This window comes from Nelumbo nucifera, chromosome 7 (assembly GCF_055504915.1).
Source record: "Nelumbo nucifera cultivar China Antique chromosome 7, China Antique-T2T, whole genome shotgun sequence".
Classification (NCBI taxonomy): domain Eukaryota; kingdom Viridiplantae; phylum Streptophyta; class Magnoliopsida; order Proteales; family Nelumbonaceae; genus Nelumbo; species Nelumbo nucifera.
In genome coordinates, this window is record NC_142655.1 from 3,060,174 (window position 1) to 3,075,556 (window position 15,383).

The window sequence follows — 15,383 nt, forward strand, 5'->3', positions numbered from 1 at the left end:
AAGACTATAGAATTTAGGTAACTTAATAGTTCTACTACCAATAAGTTAAAAAAGAGAAAAGAAAAACACCAAATGAAAAAAGGTCAAGCAATTTTGAATTGCATAGACCATTAGAGGATAAACATGATACTAACCAGTATCCCAGTAAGTGCAGTAAGTCTAGAAATAACAAGTTGGAGCTTATTTAGTTGAAAATTAGCATGGATATCCTTTTTCTTTATACTCTCATCGATATGTTCATATATCTTCTCAACCCTGTCATTAGAGAACAATAAATCAGGACTACAGGCATCCTACCTATAGAAACTAGAAAACTAAAATCTGCAAAAAACATTATCAGCTAAAGAACAAATACTTACCACAGCCTTCCCTCCTCATCTAGTATTTCTGTCAATATAAGCCTAATGGTACAGTAGCATTCCTCAACAGCATATTTCATGTAGTCATCTCTTGAAATTCTTTCCCATAACTCATCTTGTGAGTCTTTGCTTTCTGCTGCAATATCTTTAGCCAGAAATATCTGAATAAATGAAAAAAAAAGCATAGATGTAAAACCAAGGAAAAAAATAACCACAACAAAGAACAAAAGGAAGATAGAATGAACTGTGAATCATAAGTTCATGATGCAACAATTGGAGTTTACCTTGCTAGCAAGAAGGAAGAGGGGCCATTGAACCAATGGAACCTTCCAGGAGTTTTTAGGCATGGTAAGCAAATCCATTTCCCTACAAGAAACAATAGAGAGTGGAATTGTAACACAAATAGATGTATTAACAAGCTTGAAACAACATCAAGTTCGGTGAAGCATAAGTTACTTACAAGTTAGTAATGTAATCTTCTTGCCGTAGGTTTCTTATAATTTCATTCCAAAAGGGAGAAAATCGAGCAGCATCGGTTTTGTTCTTGTTAACAACCTTTAATTTCAACACACAATAAGAAAGTTTCCAGGTAGTTGAGTGCATCTCATTGAAAACATCGAAAAAGGAAGATAAAAGAAAGATTAATAGTGGTGAAACAGAGACTTCAGTGGCAAAGCGATGTAAATAGGTGTGTGTGACCCAGTGCCATGTTCCCCACATGACTTCTCCCAGTAACAACCTTGGCTGACATGGTGTAACTAACTAATGTATCACTTTCTAAAAGTGGGCAAGAAAAGACAAGGAGGATCCAGTTCTCGTCATCTAGTTCTTCAGCACAGAAACCCTAACTCCCTATATCCCAAGAACAGACAAGAAAAGAGATAGATTGAAAGGAATTCAATACAGTTTTCCCTCGGCACATCAGATTCAGAATATTCCTCACACCATTTTTCCTCCACTCAAGGAGGATCCAGTTCTCGTCATCTAGTTCTTCAGCACAGAAACCCTAACTCCCTAGATCATCAGATCGGGAGTCTCATTTTCATCTTTCAGCCTCAGCTTCATTGCTGCTCCAAGTTTTAGAAATCCAACAGACCAGCGAAGCCTCACCATCATCCCACACTATTGCTTTGTCTTTTATTGAATAATTTATTAAGGAGGTTGTGAGCTCCTATATGGTTGAAGCTGAAGTTAGGTTATTATAGACTCAAATTATAAATATAGAAGGTTTATAATGGAGGAAATTGAAGAGAAAAAAAAAGTCAGAAGGAAGACCTACAGAATGCACTGTTGACAAGAGACAATATGACCAATCAAATATTAACTGATTTGGCTGAATGATAGTGAAAGTCAATTATACTTATGGAACTTAAATACTTCAAATTTTTATCTCAATAAAACATGTAGAAGTGCTCCAACTGAAAGCTTCAAGAAGACTGGTTTTTAGACTCTGCAGGCCATAATCAATGTCAAAGTAAACAGATTGACCAATGTACCCCACAGGCTGTATACACACATTAATAGAGTTTGTATCCAGTTCGGTTCATATTGGTTTAGCCACTTGAGAATTAATTTTCAATCCTCCAGGTTATTTATAATTTTCTAATTACTATTTACAGTAAAACTGAGACTTAATATTTTGAGTAATTCCGGGTTTCTTGGGTTCGATTATGAAATCAAAAAGACACAATACCGCAAAACTTATCAAAATGAGGGATTTTTATTGGTCAAAGCTCTTACGTTATCATGTCTTTCAGGCATCATAGGTTTGAACTAGTTTGCGGTTTCTTACATTAAGCTGATGTTCTTTGACACTTTGACACTAAGAAAGAAATTTGGAACATGCCAAACAACAACAGGAGTATTTTTAGCTACAACAAGGTGATAGGAGTGGGAGGAGTATTATGCCAGTTTAAAAGAGTTTGCACAATGAGTTGGATTCGCCCCAGCCCCTTTCAATTGATCTCAAGGTGCAACGACAACAGAGACATCAGTTGGATGTGGCAAGATTTCTTTCTAGGTTGAGGTCTGAATTTGAACCACTGCATGCCTAAATTTTAGGTAGCAGTAATATACCCACATTAAAAGAACTTTTTTCCAGAGTCAGAAGGTTGAGGTTTGCACCATTACCAACCCAACTCACACAAACAAACTTGAACTGTAAACAAATAAGGAAACAATTAAAAACACTCACAGATATTGAAAGCTATGAAGTGCAGCTCTACAAGACTCCCAAACAAGAAAAGGTGGAACATCCATATAAATATATTAAGCTGAAATGTGTACGTAAGAAGGCCTGAGGATGAGGGAAATGGAATCTGACAGTATTTTTTGCCTTTTTTTTCAGAAATTACATGAATGCCACTCTCTCCTTTTGCTTTTTTTTTTCTTTCAAATTACAAGAATGTCACTCTCTCCTACCAACTCTCTCTCTCTCTCTCTCTCTCTCTCTCTCCTGCCATCTCTCTCTCTAGGGGAATCCATAGTTCAGTTAACCGAACCATGGCCCTTTTTTGTAAACCAAACCGCATTTTGCCAAACCAAAGTCGAACCAGTACCACCAATTAACCAATCCGCCGGTTTCGATTTTTGACCGGTTCGGTTCTTCGGTTTTTCAATTTTTATATTTATAATATATATTATATAAATATATGAATAATATTATATTATAAATAGTAAATGATACATAATATATTATAAATATTTTAAAAATATATAATATATATAATATTTTTATAAATAGATCATTATAAATATAATATAAGTATATATTTATATATAATACACAGAAAATGTGACATATATTAAAAGTATATATAAAATATACATATAAATATATATACCGATCGGTTCGGTTAACCGTCGGTTTTTTGTAGGTTAACCGAAAACTGAACCGGTCCTTCGGTTTTTCAAAAATTCCGAACCGATCGGTTCAGTTTACCACATTATGCAGTACAATTTTCTCGGTTCAGTTCGGTTTTTCGGTTTTTCATGGACACCCCTATCTCTCTCTCTCTCCTTATAAATTACAAGAATGCCACTCTCTCTCTCCAACTGAGGGAGACCTTAACTTGGCATCTCAGCTACTAGGGGACATGCAATCAAAGGTAGTCGAGTTCGAGTCGAGCCGAGCTCGAACTTCTGAAGGAGACCTCAGCTCGGCACCTTGTCAACTAAGGGAGACCTTAGCTCGACACCTCGCTTGTTAGGGAAACCTCAGCTCGACACTTCAACAACTGAGGGAGACCTCGATTTGGCACCTTGGCAATTGAGGGAGACCTCAGCTCGGAACCTCAACACAGCACCACGGCTGCTTGAGAGACCTACAACCAAAGGTAGCCGAGCTCGAATTTCCGAGCTTTTGACTCGAGCCTAGCTCAAGTTTGAATCAAGTCTCTAATTCGAATCGAGCTCGAGCCTGATAGTTTATGAGTGAGCCCCTGCAACGCAGGGCCCCCTCCGCTAGTTTAATTTCCTTAAGCCAACTTGTTACCAGTTACCACTAGAGAATCACTTGCATGAATAAATGGTATCCATTTGTTCATTTGGGATCTCTATTTTCATAACACAACACACACTCAACAGAGAAAAAGACATTGATGCTTCTCAAATAAGACACATCTTTGGTTAAATTGTTCAAGAACATATTCAATAACCTACCTCTTCACGTGTATTGTTGGAGCTCCTGCAAAAGAAAATTTCCTTCAGATTCTTAAATTAAAACCAATAAACTTTACATTGATAAAAAAAAGAAAAATAAAAAGATGGATCTGCATAACAAATATAAAAGATCATAATAAATACCTTATTTCAAGAGGGACATGAAGAGTCTCCATAAATGCCCCAGGAAATTTCTCAAAGAGCTTATGGACAGCATCCAATGATCTAATCTGAAAAAACAGAGAAACAAATCAACCTTAAGGTACTAAACAAAAATATAGATGCACATATGATTGAGTAAAAAGATTCTATTGAACAAGAGCCCAATCCAACAATTTTAATGACAGACCGTAAAGAAGATCGTAAAGAAGATCAAAAGAATAAGTTCGCATACAACCCTACAAGTACCTTCCCAATGTCACTATCCGTAAAGAATTTAATGACAGACCGTAAAGAAGATCAAAAGAATAAGTTCGCATACAACCCTACAAGTACCTTCCCAATGTCACTATCCTCCATGCAACTTTCTAGCATCAATGTACACATAAAATTCAATTTAGCACATCGATGAGAAAAAGGATGGTTATGGGGTTATGGCAATGAACCAAATATCTATGCACAGTGAGACAAGAACCTTATAAGTTGAGTCTGGGGTATAGCATCCTTGTACATTAAATAGAGTTCTAGAAGAATATACCTTTTGATGTTAGCAGTGGTACATGAATACACTTTTGGAAAGATGTATGGTGTCAGAATCAAACATATGTGAAAGCCTTCCAGGCCATTTTCAACTGACTACTTTTAAATGCAATTCATGTGATTACTTCCAAGGGAAGAAGCTTTTCTCCTAAGAAGAATGTGGCTGATTCACAGATTCCTAAGTCATCACATTCTAAAAGTTTTAGCTCCAAGGCTGGTTTTAGTCTTTCAAAAACTATTGACAAAGTTACATGTTGAAACAACCAAAATATTACATGTTTATGACACTACCTGTTGATTTCAGCAAGTAAAATAAAGTAGCAGTATAAATCAAGAGAAACAAGTAGTTTTTTATGTACAGATGTAGAACAATAATTAGTGCTGTTATATTGCTGTCAGTTATTTTATTTATTGTGGTCCCCACTACTGCTGTTAGTTATTTCCTGCTTTATGTTTGTTGTTAGCAATGTTAGTTTTGTTAGTTATTAGCTCATGTAAGCAGTGGGGGTATTAGTGTAATTGCAGTCTTATATTTTAATGGTAATATAAATAGTCGAGTGGGGCGGCAACTTGGTATTTTAACGGTAATATAAATAGTCTCATTGAATTTACATCAAGAATTAGACTGATTACAGTCCTGATTTGCCTACTTGGTATTAGAGCCAATCTGGGGTTTCTCGTGTGTCTAATCCAGCTGACTACATGAGAACCTCCTAGGGCTGGAAATCTAGCAAGACCTGTCCATCGGCTGATTCTTGGAGGTTACCGGAAGGGTTTAGCAGTTGTCCAAGAGTTTGTAGAAGGCTTGGAGTGTCTGGTAATCAGGAAGAATCAGAAAAGAACAAGAAAGATCAAGATTAGGGTTCAGAGTGGCGATCAGTGTTTCTGGGTAAGTTTCTAATTTTTCCTGAGATCGACACCAGTGATAGATAGATCAGACCTATCTAGAAGGAGTGGCTGAGGTTTTCTCTGTTTTCTCAGAGTTTTCTCTAGGGTTTGTTCTTAACCCTACGATCAGACCTGACTGTGACCTATTTAGAAGGTGCAGCTAAGAGTTTTTCTGTTCTCTCAGTTTTCTCTAAGGTTTTCTCTTAACCATACAATCAGACCTGACTGATCTCATTTTTTTGGTGAACCCTAAATCAGTTTCGGCATTCCAGTCGTTTTTTTCTGGGTGACTTCTAGGCTGGTTTCAGCTTCCAAACCTTTTCTGGGTGAGAACTGGTTTCTTTTGGGGTCTTTTCTTGCTGAGAACTGGTTTCTCCTGATAAACCTCTTAGAGAAATGGCAGGAGCTGAGTTTAAGACTCAAGGGGAAGGTGTTTTGGGGGCAGGAAACATGGCAGAGAACAGTTTTCAAATTATTACTGTTAAATTTGATGGTTCTAATTACTTAGAATGGGCTCAGTCAGCCATTATGGCAATTGGGGGCAGAGGAAAGTTACGTTATGTGAATGGGGATGTAAAGAAACCGGCCAAGGAAAACCTTTCATATGCCAAATGGGTTCAGGAGACCTGTTTGGTCATGACTTTGCTGTGTAACTTTATGCAGCCTCATATTAGCCAAAATTACTTGTGGGCAAGAACAACTAAGGAAATTTGTGAAGTGATGAAGGAGACCTACTCTCAGCTAGACCTGTTCATGGCAGGCTACCACTGCCCAGCCCATTACAAGTTGAGCTTGGTCATAATTTTAGGCCCGCGGGCTCGGGCTCGGGCTCGAGCCTAAAGCACCAGGCCCGACTTTTTTTCGGGACGATCTCGGGCTTTTTCAAAATAGCCCAACTTCATACTATATATTAAATAATAAAAATATATTTTATTTAATAAAATATATACAATATTTTTTCTTTGTTCTCTTTTTTTTCCAAGTAATAGTGAGATGTTTATTATTTTTGAGCTTTGAAGGTTTTTAATATAAATAGAACACTTTTTTATTAAATAAAAAAAGAAAAAAAATTCTGTTTTCAAATTTATAGTCAGGGTCGGGCTCAGGCTCAAGCCTGAATGTATTTTGTTGACACATATACAAAGCCTGGACTGAACCCGGCCCAACCCATGAAGAGGTCTACTCTCAGCCACTCAATGTTGCTAGGGCCTATGAGCTGAAATGTGAAGTAATAATCTCAAGCAAGGGGAGAAGCCAATCTCGGTTTATTTCTCCACCCTGAAATCTTTATGGCATGAAATTGATCACCTGGAAACTAGTGAGTGGGAAAGCCAGAAGGATGCAAACACCTATAGGAAACAAGTTGAGACCAATAGGGTTTTTGAACTCCTAGCTGGTCTGAATTCAGAGTATGATATTGTGAGACAACAACTACTCACCAGGGAGAGTGTGACCTTATCTTAGGCCTATTCTCTAGTGCGTAGTGAAGAGAGTACGAGAAAGGTTATATTTGCAACTTCAGCCTATGGAATCAACTCTAACAGTGGTTAAACCAAAATTTGGGTGTGACAAGGAAAGGGACATAAGAAGAAGGATAAGGAGTTAGTTTGTGATCATTATAAGAAGCCAAAGCATACCAAGGACACTTATTGGAAGTTATATCTACATTTAATTAAAGCAAAGCTCAAAAACAAAAAGGGGAATGCCAATGTGGTTGTCTGAGCTACTCCGAGTGAGTTAGAAAGTGAATTTGGTACTTTAGCCTCCTCATCTCAGCCATTGGTTTGCTACTCCAACTTCAACATTTGCTCATTCAGGTACACAAGCATCAGCATATCATGTTTCAGGCCTAAGTAACAATGGACCTTGTTGGGTCATAGATTCAAGTGCATTTGACCACATGATAGGCTTATCTTCTCTGTTTACTACTTCTTGCTTACCCTCTGGTAGAGACAGAGTATCCATTGTTGATGGATCCCTTGTTCCCATCTCTGGGAAGGGAAACATTAGACTATCGGATGCCATCTCCTTGTCCTCGGTTTTGCATGTTCCTAAACTTAGTACTAATCTATTGTCAATTAGTAGCATCACTAAAAATCAAAACTATTCAATGACCTTTTTCCCTGGTCAATGTGTTTTTCAGGAGCTTGAGACAAGAAAGGTGATTGGGATTGGCCGTGAGACAAATGGAATCTACCTACTTGGAGGGAGTCTACAAGGGAAAGATATAGAGGTTGGAAGGTCTCTTGTTTCTTAGTCTCTGAGTCAAATTATGCTTTGGCATAATTGGTTAGGTCATCTGCCTTTTAGGTCTTTAAGGAGTTTGTTTGAGTCAATCCAGATGTCTAATTTAAAATGTAAAAGTTGTGAGCTTGCACAGCATTGTAGAACAACTTGTTCTTTGAGCAATAAAAAAAGTAATATTCTTTTTGAAATTGTGCATACTAATGTTTGGGGACCATATCACATCACTACTATGGGGGGATACCGATACTTTATGTTGTTTTTTGATGATGATACTCACTTTTCATGGGTTTATCTTATGCACTCTTGAGATGATGTCCCTACCCTAACTCGGAACTTCCATCAGATGGTTTTGACCATGGGGTTATTCATCAGAGCACTTGCCCCCATACACCACAACAAAATGGAGTTGTTGAGAGGAAGAATAGGCATATAATGGAGGTAGCTAGAAGCATTATGCTAAACTCCAATGTTCCTATATGTTTCTGGGGGGATGCTATCCACACAGCTGTGTATCTCATCAATCGGGTTCCTTCACAGGTCCTAGATATGAAAATTCCATTCAATCTTTTATATCCTGATAACGACTTTTTCACCATTCCTCTTAAAACCTTTGGGTGTACTTGTTTTGTTCAAATTCTTGGGCTTGATCGTTCCAAGTTTGATCCTAAAGCTTCCAAATGTATCTTTCTTGGGTATGCACAAAATCAAAAGGGATATTACAACTATGAACCTATTTATAGGAAACGGTTTGTTTCTATGGATGCCACCTTCTTTAAAGATGTTCCCTACTATCATAGAGTTTCTTCTCAGGGGGCGAGTAGTGAGATGGGTTTACCTAGAAATTCCATCACTTGTCCCAATCACTTAAGGGGAGTGTAGTGAAGAGGGTTGTCATAAGTGTAGGGAGTTGAGGGTGTATCACAAGCGGTGGAGACGGGTTGCTTTCGATCCTCAATGGTCCAGGCCAACTCCAATTTCCTCTGCGGCTCCAGATCCAGGTACCACAACTCCTTTAAATCCCACTACAGATGAGATACCTCCCATCACTGAGACTAATGAGATGCCTCCCATTATTGAGCCTTCTCCTACCTTAGATGATCTTGATCTTCCAATTGCAATTCACAAAGGGAAGCGTCGTTGTACTTCATCTACAACACATTGCATTTCTCAGTTTCTAACTTATGATCGTTTGCCTCCATCCTATAAGTCCTTTTTGGCATCTATCTCTACTATTCCCATTCCTAGGACAATGCAAGAGGCCTTGTCAATACCTGAGTGGAAGGATGCCATGAAAGTAGAAATGGATGCTCTTCTCAAAAACAATACATGGAGTTAGTCGATCAGCCAAAAGGAAAGAAACTAGTTGGGTGTAGATGGGTGTTTACAGTGAAATGTAATGTTGATGGCTCTGTTGAGAAGTACAAGGCCAAATTAGTTGCAAAGGGGTTTACACAAGCTTATGGCATAGACTACTTGGAGACTTTTGCACCAATAGCTAAGATTAACACTATAAGAGTTTTATTGTCTATTGCAGAAAATTTCTCATGGCCACTATTCCAAATGGATGTTAAAAATGCTTTCCTCAATGGTGATTTGCAAGAGGAAGTGTACATGGAGTTACCTCCCAGATTCTACTGTGCAGAGGCAGGGAAGAAGGTCTATCGGTTGAAGAAAGCCTTATATGGACTGAAACAGTCTCCAAGAGCATGGTTTGATAGATTTAGACTAGCCCTTGGAAAATTTGGCTATGCCTAAGTCCAATTAAACCACTCTTTTCATCAAGAAAATAAACTCCTTGACCCTACTTGTTGTCTATGTGGATGATATTGTAGTGACAACGAGTGATACCTGTGAGATTGACTCTCTTAAATAGCCGCTTCGACAAGAATTTGAAGTCAAAGACTTGGGAGAACTACGTTATTTTTGGGTATTGAAGTAGCCTGATCCAAACATGGGATTTTTGTCTCCCAAAGGAAGTATGTTCTGGATTTTTGTCTCCCATTGAACAAATTCACAAGATGAGGACTAAAGGTGGAGAGCCCCTTGAAGATAAGATTATGTTTCAACGGTTGGTTGGGAAACTGCTTTATCTTTGCCTCGCACGACCAGACATTTCCTATGCAGTCAATGTAGTTAGCCAGTACATGCATTCTCCCAAAACTACTCACCTTCTTGCAGTTGAGAGGATTCTTGCTTACCTGAAGAGAAGTCCAAGCAAAGGAATACTCTTCAGAAATAATGGTCACATGACGATAGAAGTCTACACAAATGTTGATTGGGCTAGGTGTGTTGATAACAGGAGGTCTACTTTTGGGTATTGTGCCTTTGTAGGAGGCACCCTTGTCTCTTAGAGGTGTAAGAAATAGAATGTTGTAGCACATTCCAGTGCTGAAGCAAAATACAAATCTATGGCACATGGTGTGGCTTAAGTGTTATGGTTGAGGTCATTGTTTGAGGAATTGGGAATTGCTTATGAGAAGCCCTTGATGCTGTATTGTGATAATCAGGCTGCTATTAGCATTGCCCATAATACGGTACAGCATGACAAAACTAAACATATTGAGGGTGGATTGACACTTTATCAAAGAAAGTGTCAAGAAGTGTGTCTTCCATATATTGCATCCAATATGCGGCTTGCTGATCTATTCACCAAGGCAGTTACAAGGACCAAGTTGGAAACAGATTTATGCAAGTTGGGAATGATAAATATCTATTCCAACTTGAGGGAGAGTGTAGAGATGTAGAGCAATAATTAGTGCGGTTATATTGCTGTCAGTTATTTTATTTATTGTGGTCCCCACTACTGCTGTTAGTTATTTCCTGCTTTATGTATGCTGTTAGGTTGCTGTTAGCAATGTTAGTTTTGTTAGTTATTTGCTTATGTAAACAGTAGGGGCATTAATGTAATTGCAATCTTATATTTTAAATGTTAATAAAAATAGTTGAGTGGGGCGGCAATTCAAGCTAGCCCACACTCTTTCTCTCATCTCTCTTTTCTCTATTCTCTCTTCTTTCTTCTCTGTTTTTTCTCATTGAATTTACATCAAGAATTGGACTGATTACAGTCCTGATTTGCCTACTTTTTATAAGGAAAATATTCATTCAAGCAAACCAAGAAAAAACAAGAGGCAAACATCAGGACATCAAACCAACTGGACCAACAGACACAGACTCAGCCCCTAACACAACATTTAACCAGCTGGGAGGCACAGAGAAACAAGTAGAGAAATAGAAGAGAGAAGAGAGAAGAAAGAGAAAATAAGTAGAACAGATAGGTTCAGAAAAGTAGAACAGAGGGAGAAGAGAGAAGAACAAGAGAAGAAGTTTGGAGAAGAATACATCATGTGTACAGTCACTTATATTTATACTCTTTGTTAATAAAGTGGAAAATTACATAAAAGCCCCTCATAAGGTGGCTGCAACTAAACTAGTAGAAAGGAGAGAGAATTCAGGGCATATATTTTTGTTGTTATGTTTCTTTTATTATAGGTCCCATTGGGGCAGCTTGCTACTTACATTAAGACATAACAACTTTTGCCAACTATGTAGGGGCAGACTTATAATTTCATTTTCATTACATAAAGTATAAAGCATGGGGGACTCTATGAGTAAACCCACAATCTCTTCTTAATTTTCTCCTCTCTCTTCTTCTCTTTCCTCTACTTCTTTCTATCTTGTTTTATGTACTGCAACTTTCCTTCTCTAATCCAAACATGTATCATAAGACTGACATATTCTTACATCAACAACTTAGTATCACAGCCAAGTTTTCAGTAGATCATCTTCTCCTCAAGCAGTCCTAGTCCAGCCAACTGCATGAGATAGCTTGGGGGCTGGATAGATCACTGTTTGCTGCCTGGTTCAGAGATTTTTGGATGGTTCTCGTTAGTCATTACTGCCCAAGAAGAATCTTGGAAAAGGTTCAGAAGTTGGCCAAACTAGAAAAACAGAGGAGGTTCTTTGTCCAATAAGAACTGAACACCTATCTGCATGGTAGAATCTGAGATTCTTGGGTCTGTTAGTGACTTCAGAGGAGATTGAGTGGATCTGTGTTGGTTTTTGGCAAGGTGTGAGAGATTGACAGGAAATTGCTTTCTGTCTATTCCAGTTGGGATTTTCTGATGTTTTCTTGTTCTTGTGAACCTGTTCTGGAGATTGAAGGAGTCTGGGAGTGATTCCAATCCCTCTAAGGAGATCACAAATAAAAAAAGGGCAGCCCAGTGCACGAGGCTCACGCCAATGTGGGGTCTGGGGAGGGATAGATGTATACAGACTTACCCTGCACATACAGAGAGGCCGTTTTGAAGATATGAATCCTGGTCACCCAGGTTGCAAAGCAGCAACCAACTGTTGCACCAAGGCCCACCCCTCTAAGGAGATCACAAATCTGTTCTCTTATTCTCTTCTTACCCAGAAAGTGCTTTGGGATAACCTGTAGACCAGCTGGCTGCATCTTGATATTTTTTGCTTTTTGTCTATTGATTGTAGAGGAACAGAAGCATAGTAGTGATACCTATAACCCTGGAATTAGATAGTGGCCCTTTACCTCACATATCACCATTCACCACTGTTAAGTTGAATGGAAATAAGTATACACGGGGACACAAGCTGTGAAGATTTACATTGGGGGCCATTAAAAGCTGGGGCATCTTACAGGTGCAGAGAAATAGTTGAATGCTCAGGACCCTAAGCATGCTAACTGCTAAGTGGGTCCAAGAGGACATGATGGTAAAGTCTTGGCTGATTAATTCTATTATTGTGGTAATAAATAAAAAAAGAAAAGTACATCAGAAGGGTGACAAGGAATCACCACAAACATCTTACAGAGAAGAAAAAATGAGAATACATCCAAAAAGAGAAGCAAAACAACAAAACTAGCTACTTGATTCCAACTCAAGAAGAGACCGAAAATTAGCAGCAAGATCTTCACTTGAGACTCCTTCAAATCTGGGAGTACAAGTACCACCCAGTCCATTATTCTTTTCCCACATAAGAGAACAATTTGATCTCCACCCCAAGCCTAGTCTTCAAATATCTTTGCCTTGATGAAAAAACGTATTCAGCCCCAAACTATCTTTGCCTTGATGTTTCCTCTCATTGTAGGCCAACAACAAAAATATCTGCCGGAGTCCTTGGTTCCACCATATTAGTTTTGAAGAATCAAAAGAAGAATCCCCATATGAATTTTTTAGGATGTCTCCAAAGAGACATCCAAAACATAGATGCAAAACATTCTCTTCAGCAGCTTCACATAACTAACATCTTGCAGCCAACTGGATCCCCCTCTTTGTAGAAAGACTTAACAGAGAATTTTCCATTATTGGATTCCTTCCGCCACCTCCCTCCTACCCACCTGCATCTCAACAAATTGTAATTTTGATATCAATTCCACACATTCTCCAAGCTCCTAATCCAACAGTGGTCTTCTAAACTTTGCACACCACATCACCCTTCCTTGAATCACTTAAAATTTTTCTGTAAAAGAGGTTTTTTTTTGATAATTGAAGAAAAGTTTATTAGAAACTGTATAGAACAAGTAGAAATATCCCATAGAGAGGCACAAGTGCGACCCTGCTCAAATGCATTGAGCAACTCTGTAGTTTGTTTTTTGATATGATGTTTTGAACAGAGGTACTTTTCTTGCTTAATCTATACAAACGTGGGCAAAAATCACCAAATTTTCTAATCCCTGTCCAATCATCTTCCAAAATTTTATTATCGAACCCTCCCAACCTTAAAAGAAACAAGATAAAGAAAGGCTGACTGAAAACCCATTCACTTTCCACACGCATGCTCCATAAGAAGACTTCACCTCCTTAGTGTCCCACCCAAACCTCACCACTCCATATTTACAAGCCATTACTTTCCTTCACAAAGCTTCCCATTCCAACCCAAATCTCCATAACCACTTTCCAAGTGATCCCTTATTAAACAATTTTACCCTTCTAATTTCCAAACCCCCACCTTTTTATCCCTACAAACTCAATACCATTTCACTAGATGATACTTCCATTGCACTCCTTTAATACATCATAGGAACACTTTCTGCATCTTCTCAATTGAATTTTCCAATGAAGAAGGAATTTTTAGCAAAGATAAGTAATTGAAACTAAAGCTATTGCACCTATTGGTAATCCCAGATATGTGAACGAGAATTCCCCTACCATACAACCCAGATTGGTTGCACACTCCTCTAAATAAGTTTGAGAACTGTTGCCCACAATAATCATCACATTTTTCTTCAAAGTAGTCTTTTGCCCAGCTAGCACCTCAAATTCAGCACTTGATCAATTGAAGCTCCCAAGAAAATCGATGTACCAACTACAAAATGAAGTTGCATAACGGAACCATCATCCCTAACTGCTTTGAATCCTTTGAGCATTCCCAAATCTGCTCCTTTGATTAGTCAAAATTTCTGCAAGCAACATCTCCAAGCCTGGAAATAGGAAAAAGGGTGTGAAACTCACTAAAAAATTGAAGAGGGAAAAAGAAAGAACCAAAGCTAGGAAAAAGGAAGAATTTGGAAAGTTAGAGGATTCTAAGGAAAATATTGCAAAAAGGATAGAGGAGATGAACTTAAAAGAGTCCCAAAGAGAGTATAGTGGGGAGGATAGATCAGAAAGATGGAGGCCAAAAGTGGAGTTGGAAGAGATCTTGCATAAAGAGGAAATCTCCTGGAGCCAAAAAACCGAGGTGTAAGTGGCTTTTGGAAGGAGACGGTAATACTAAATTCTCACTCCTCGGCAAATGGGAGAAGGAGAAAGAACATGATCTCAAAGCATTGAAGTGGATGATCAAGTTTTATGTGGGGAAGAGGATACTGTTAATTTGGTAATTGAGGGAGATTCCAAGGTGGTTGTGGGTTGGTTGGCAAACCCAAATACTGTTAATTGGGATTGTAGGGATCTCCTAAGAGGAGTCAATTGGCTTACAAGAAGCATGTCAGTTAATTTTCAGTGGGTTAGCAGATCAGCAATTGTTTTGGCTGATTCTCTTGCTAAACAAGGGGTCTCAAGGGTTTCTTTGTACTGGGCAACTTTGTAAGCTGATTTCTGTTTAGTGTGAGTTTTATGCTTTCATCTTTAAAGAAGAGGTCGCATCTCATGCCTCTACTTAGGCTGTTTGTATGCTCACTGTTTCACTATTAGTATCAATTTCTTTCATTTATCAAAAAAAAAGAGGAAACTGTTACGACTTTTGTGGACCACTTCAAAGCACTCTTTCCTAATCCAAAAGAAAGGAATCTAGACCTTCTAGAGTTACAATGGGACAGAGTGTCCACTACCCAAATGTTATCTACAGAGAGAAAATTTAGGCCATGTTTGTGAGTGCTTAAAAATAAGTGCTTATTTGGGCCGGGACCACACCATTAAGCACTTATTGGTGTTTGGGAAATAATCCCAGAATAAGTGCTTAATTTAAAAATAAGGGCTTATTTTTTAAGCTCAAATTCCCAGGTTTTTTTAAGTGCTTAAACAATAAGCACTTATTCAATTTTTTTTCTACCAAAGCTGTCCCCATTTAGTTTAT

The 15,383-nt window shown here is 38.3% G+C and overlaps 1 protein-coding gene across 2 annotated transcripts in view; it reads right to left on the bottom strand.

Moving 5' to 3' along the window:
* The window catches only part of GSL10 (glucan synthase-like 10), a 122,227-nt gene that overhangs the window by 44,473 nt on the left and 62,371 nt on the right, over window positions 1-15,383 (bottom strand). For both annotated transcript variants that reach the window (XR_016078315.1, XM_010259171.3), the window contains exons 23-28: window positions 4,164-4,249; window positions 4,020-4,044; window positions 820-914; window positions 644-725; window positions 360-520; window positions 135-255 (exon numbers count right to left, since the gene is read on the bottom strand). Coding sequence is in view for 1 of the 2 variants with exons in the window: in XM_010259171.3 (XP_010257473.1) it covers window positions 135-255; window positions 360-520; window positions 644-725; window positions 820-914; window positions 4,020-4,044; window positions 4,164-4,249 (570 nt within the window). In the remaining variant the exon portion in view is untranslated. The remainder of the gene's footprint in view (window positions 1-134; window positions 256-359; window positions 521-643; window positions 726-819; window positions 915-4,019; window positions 4,045-4,163; window positions 4,250-15,383) is intronic.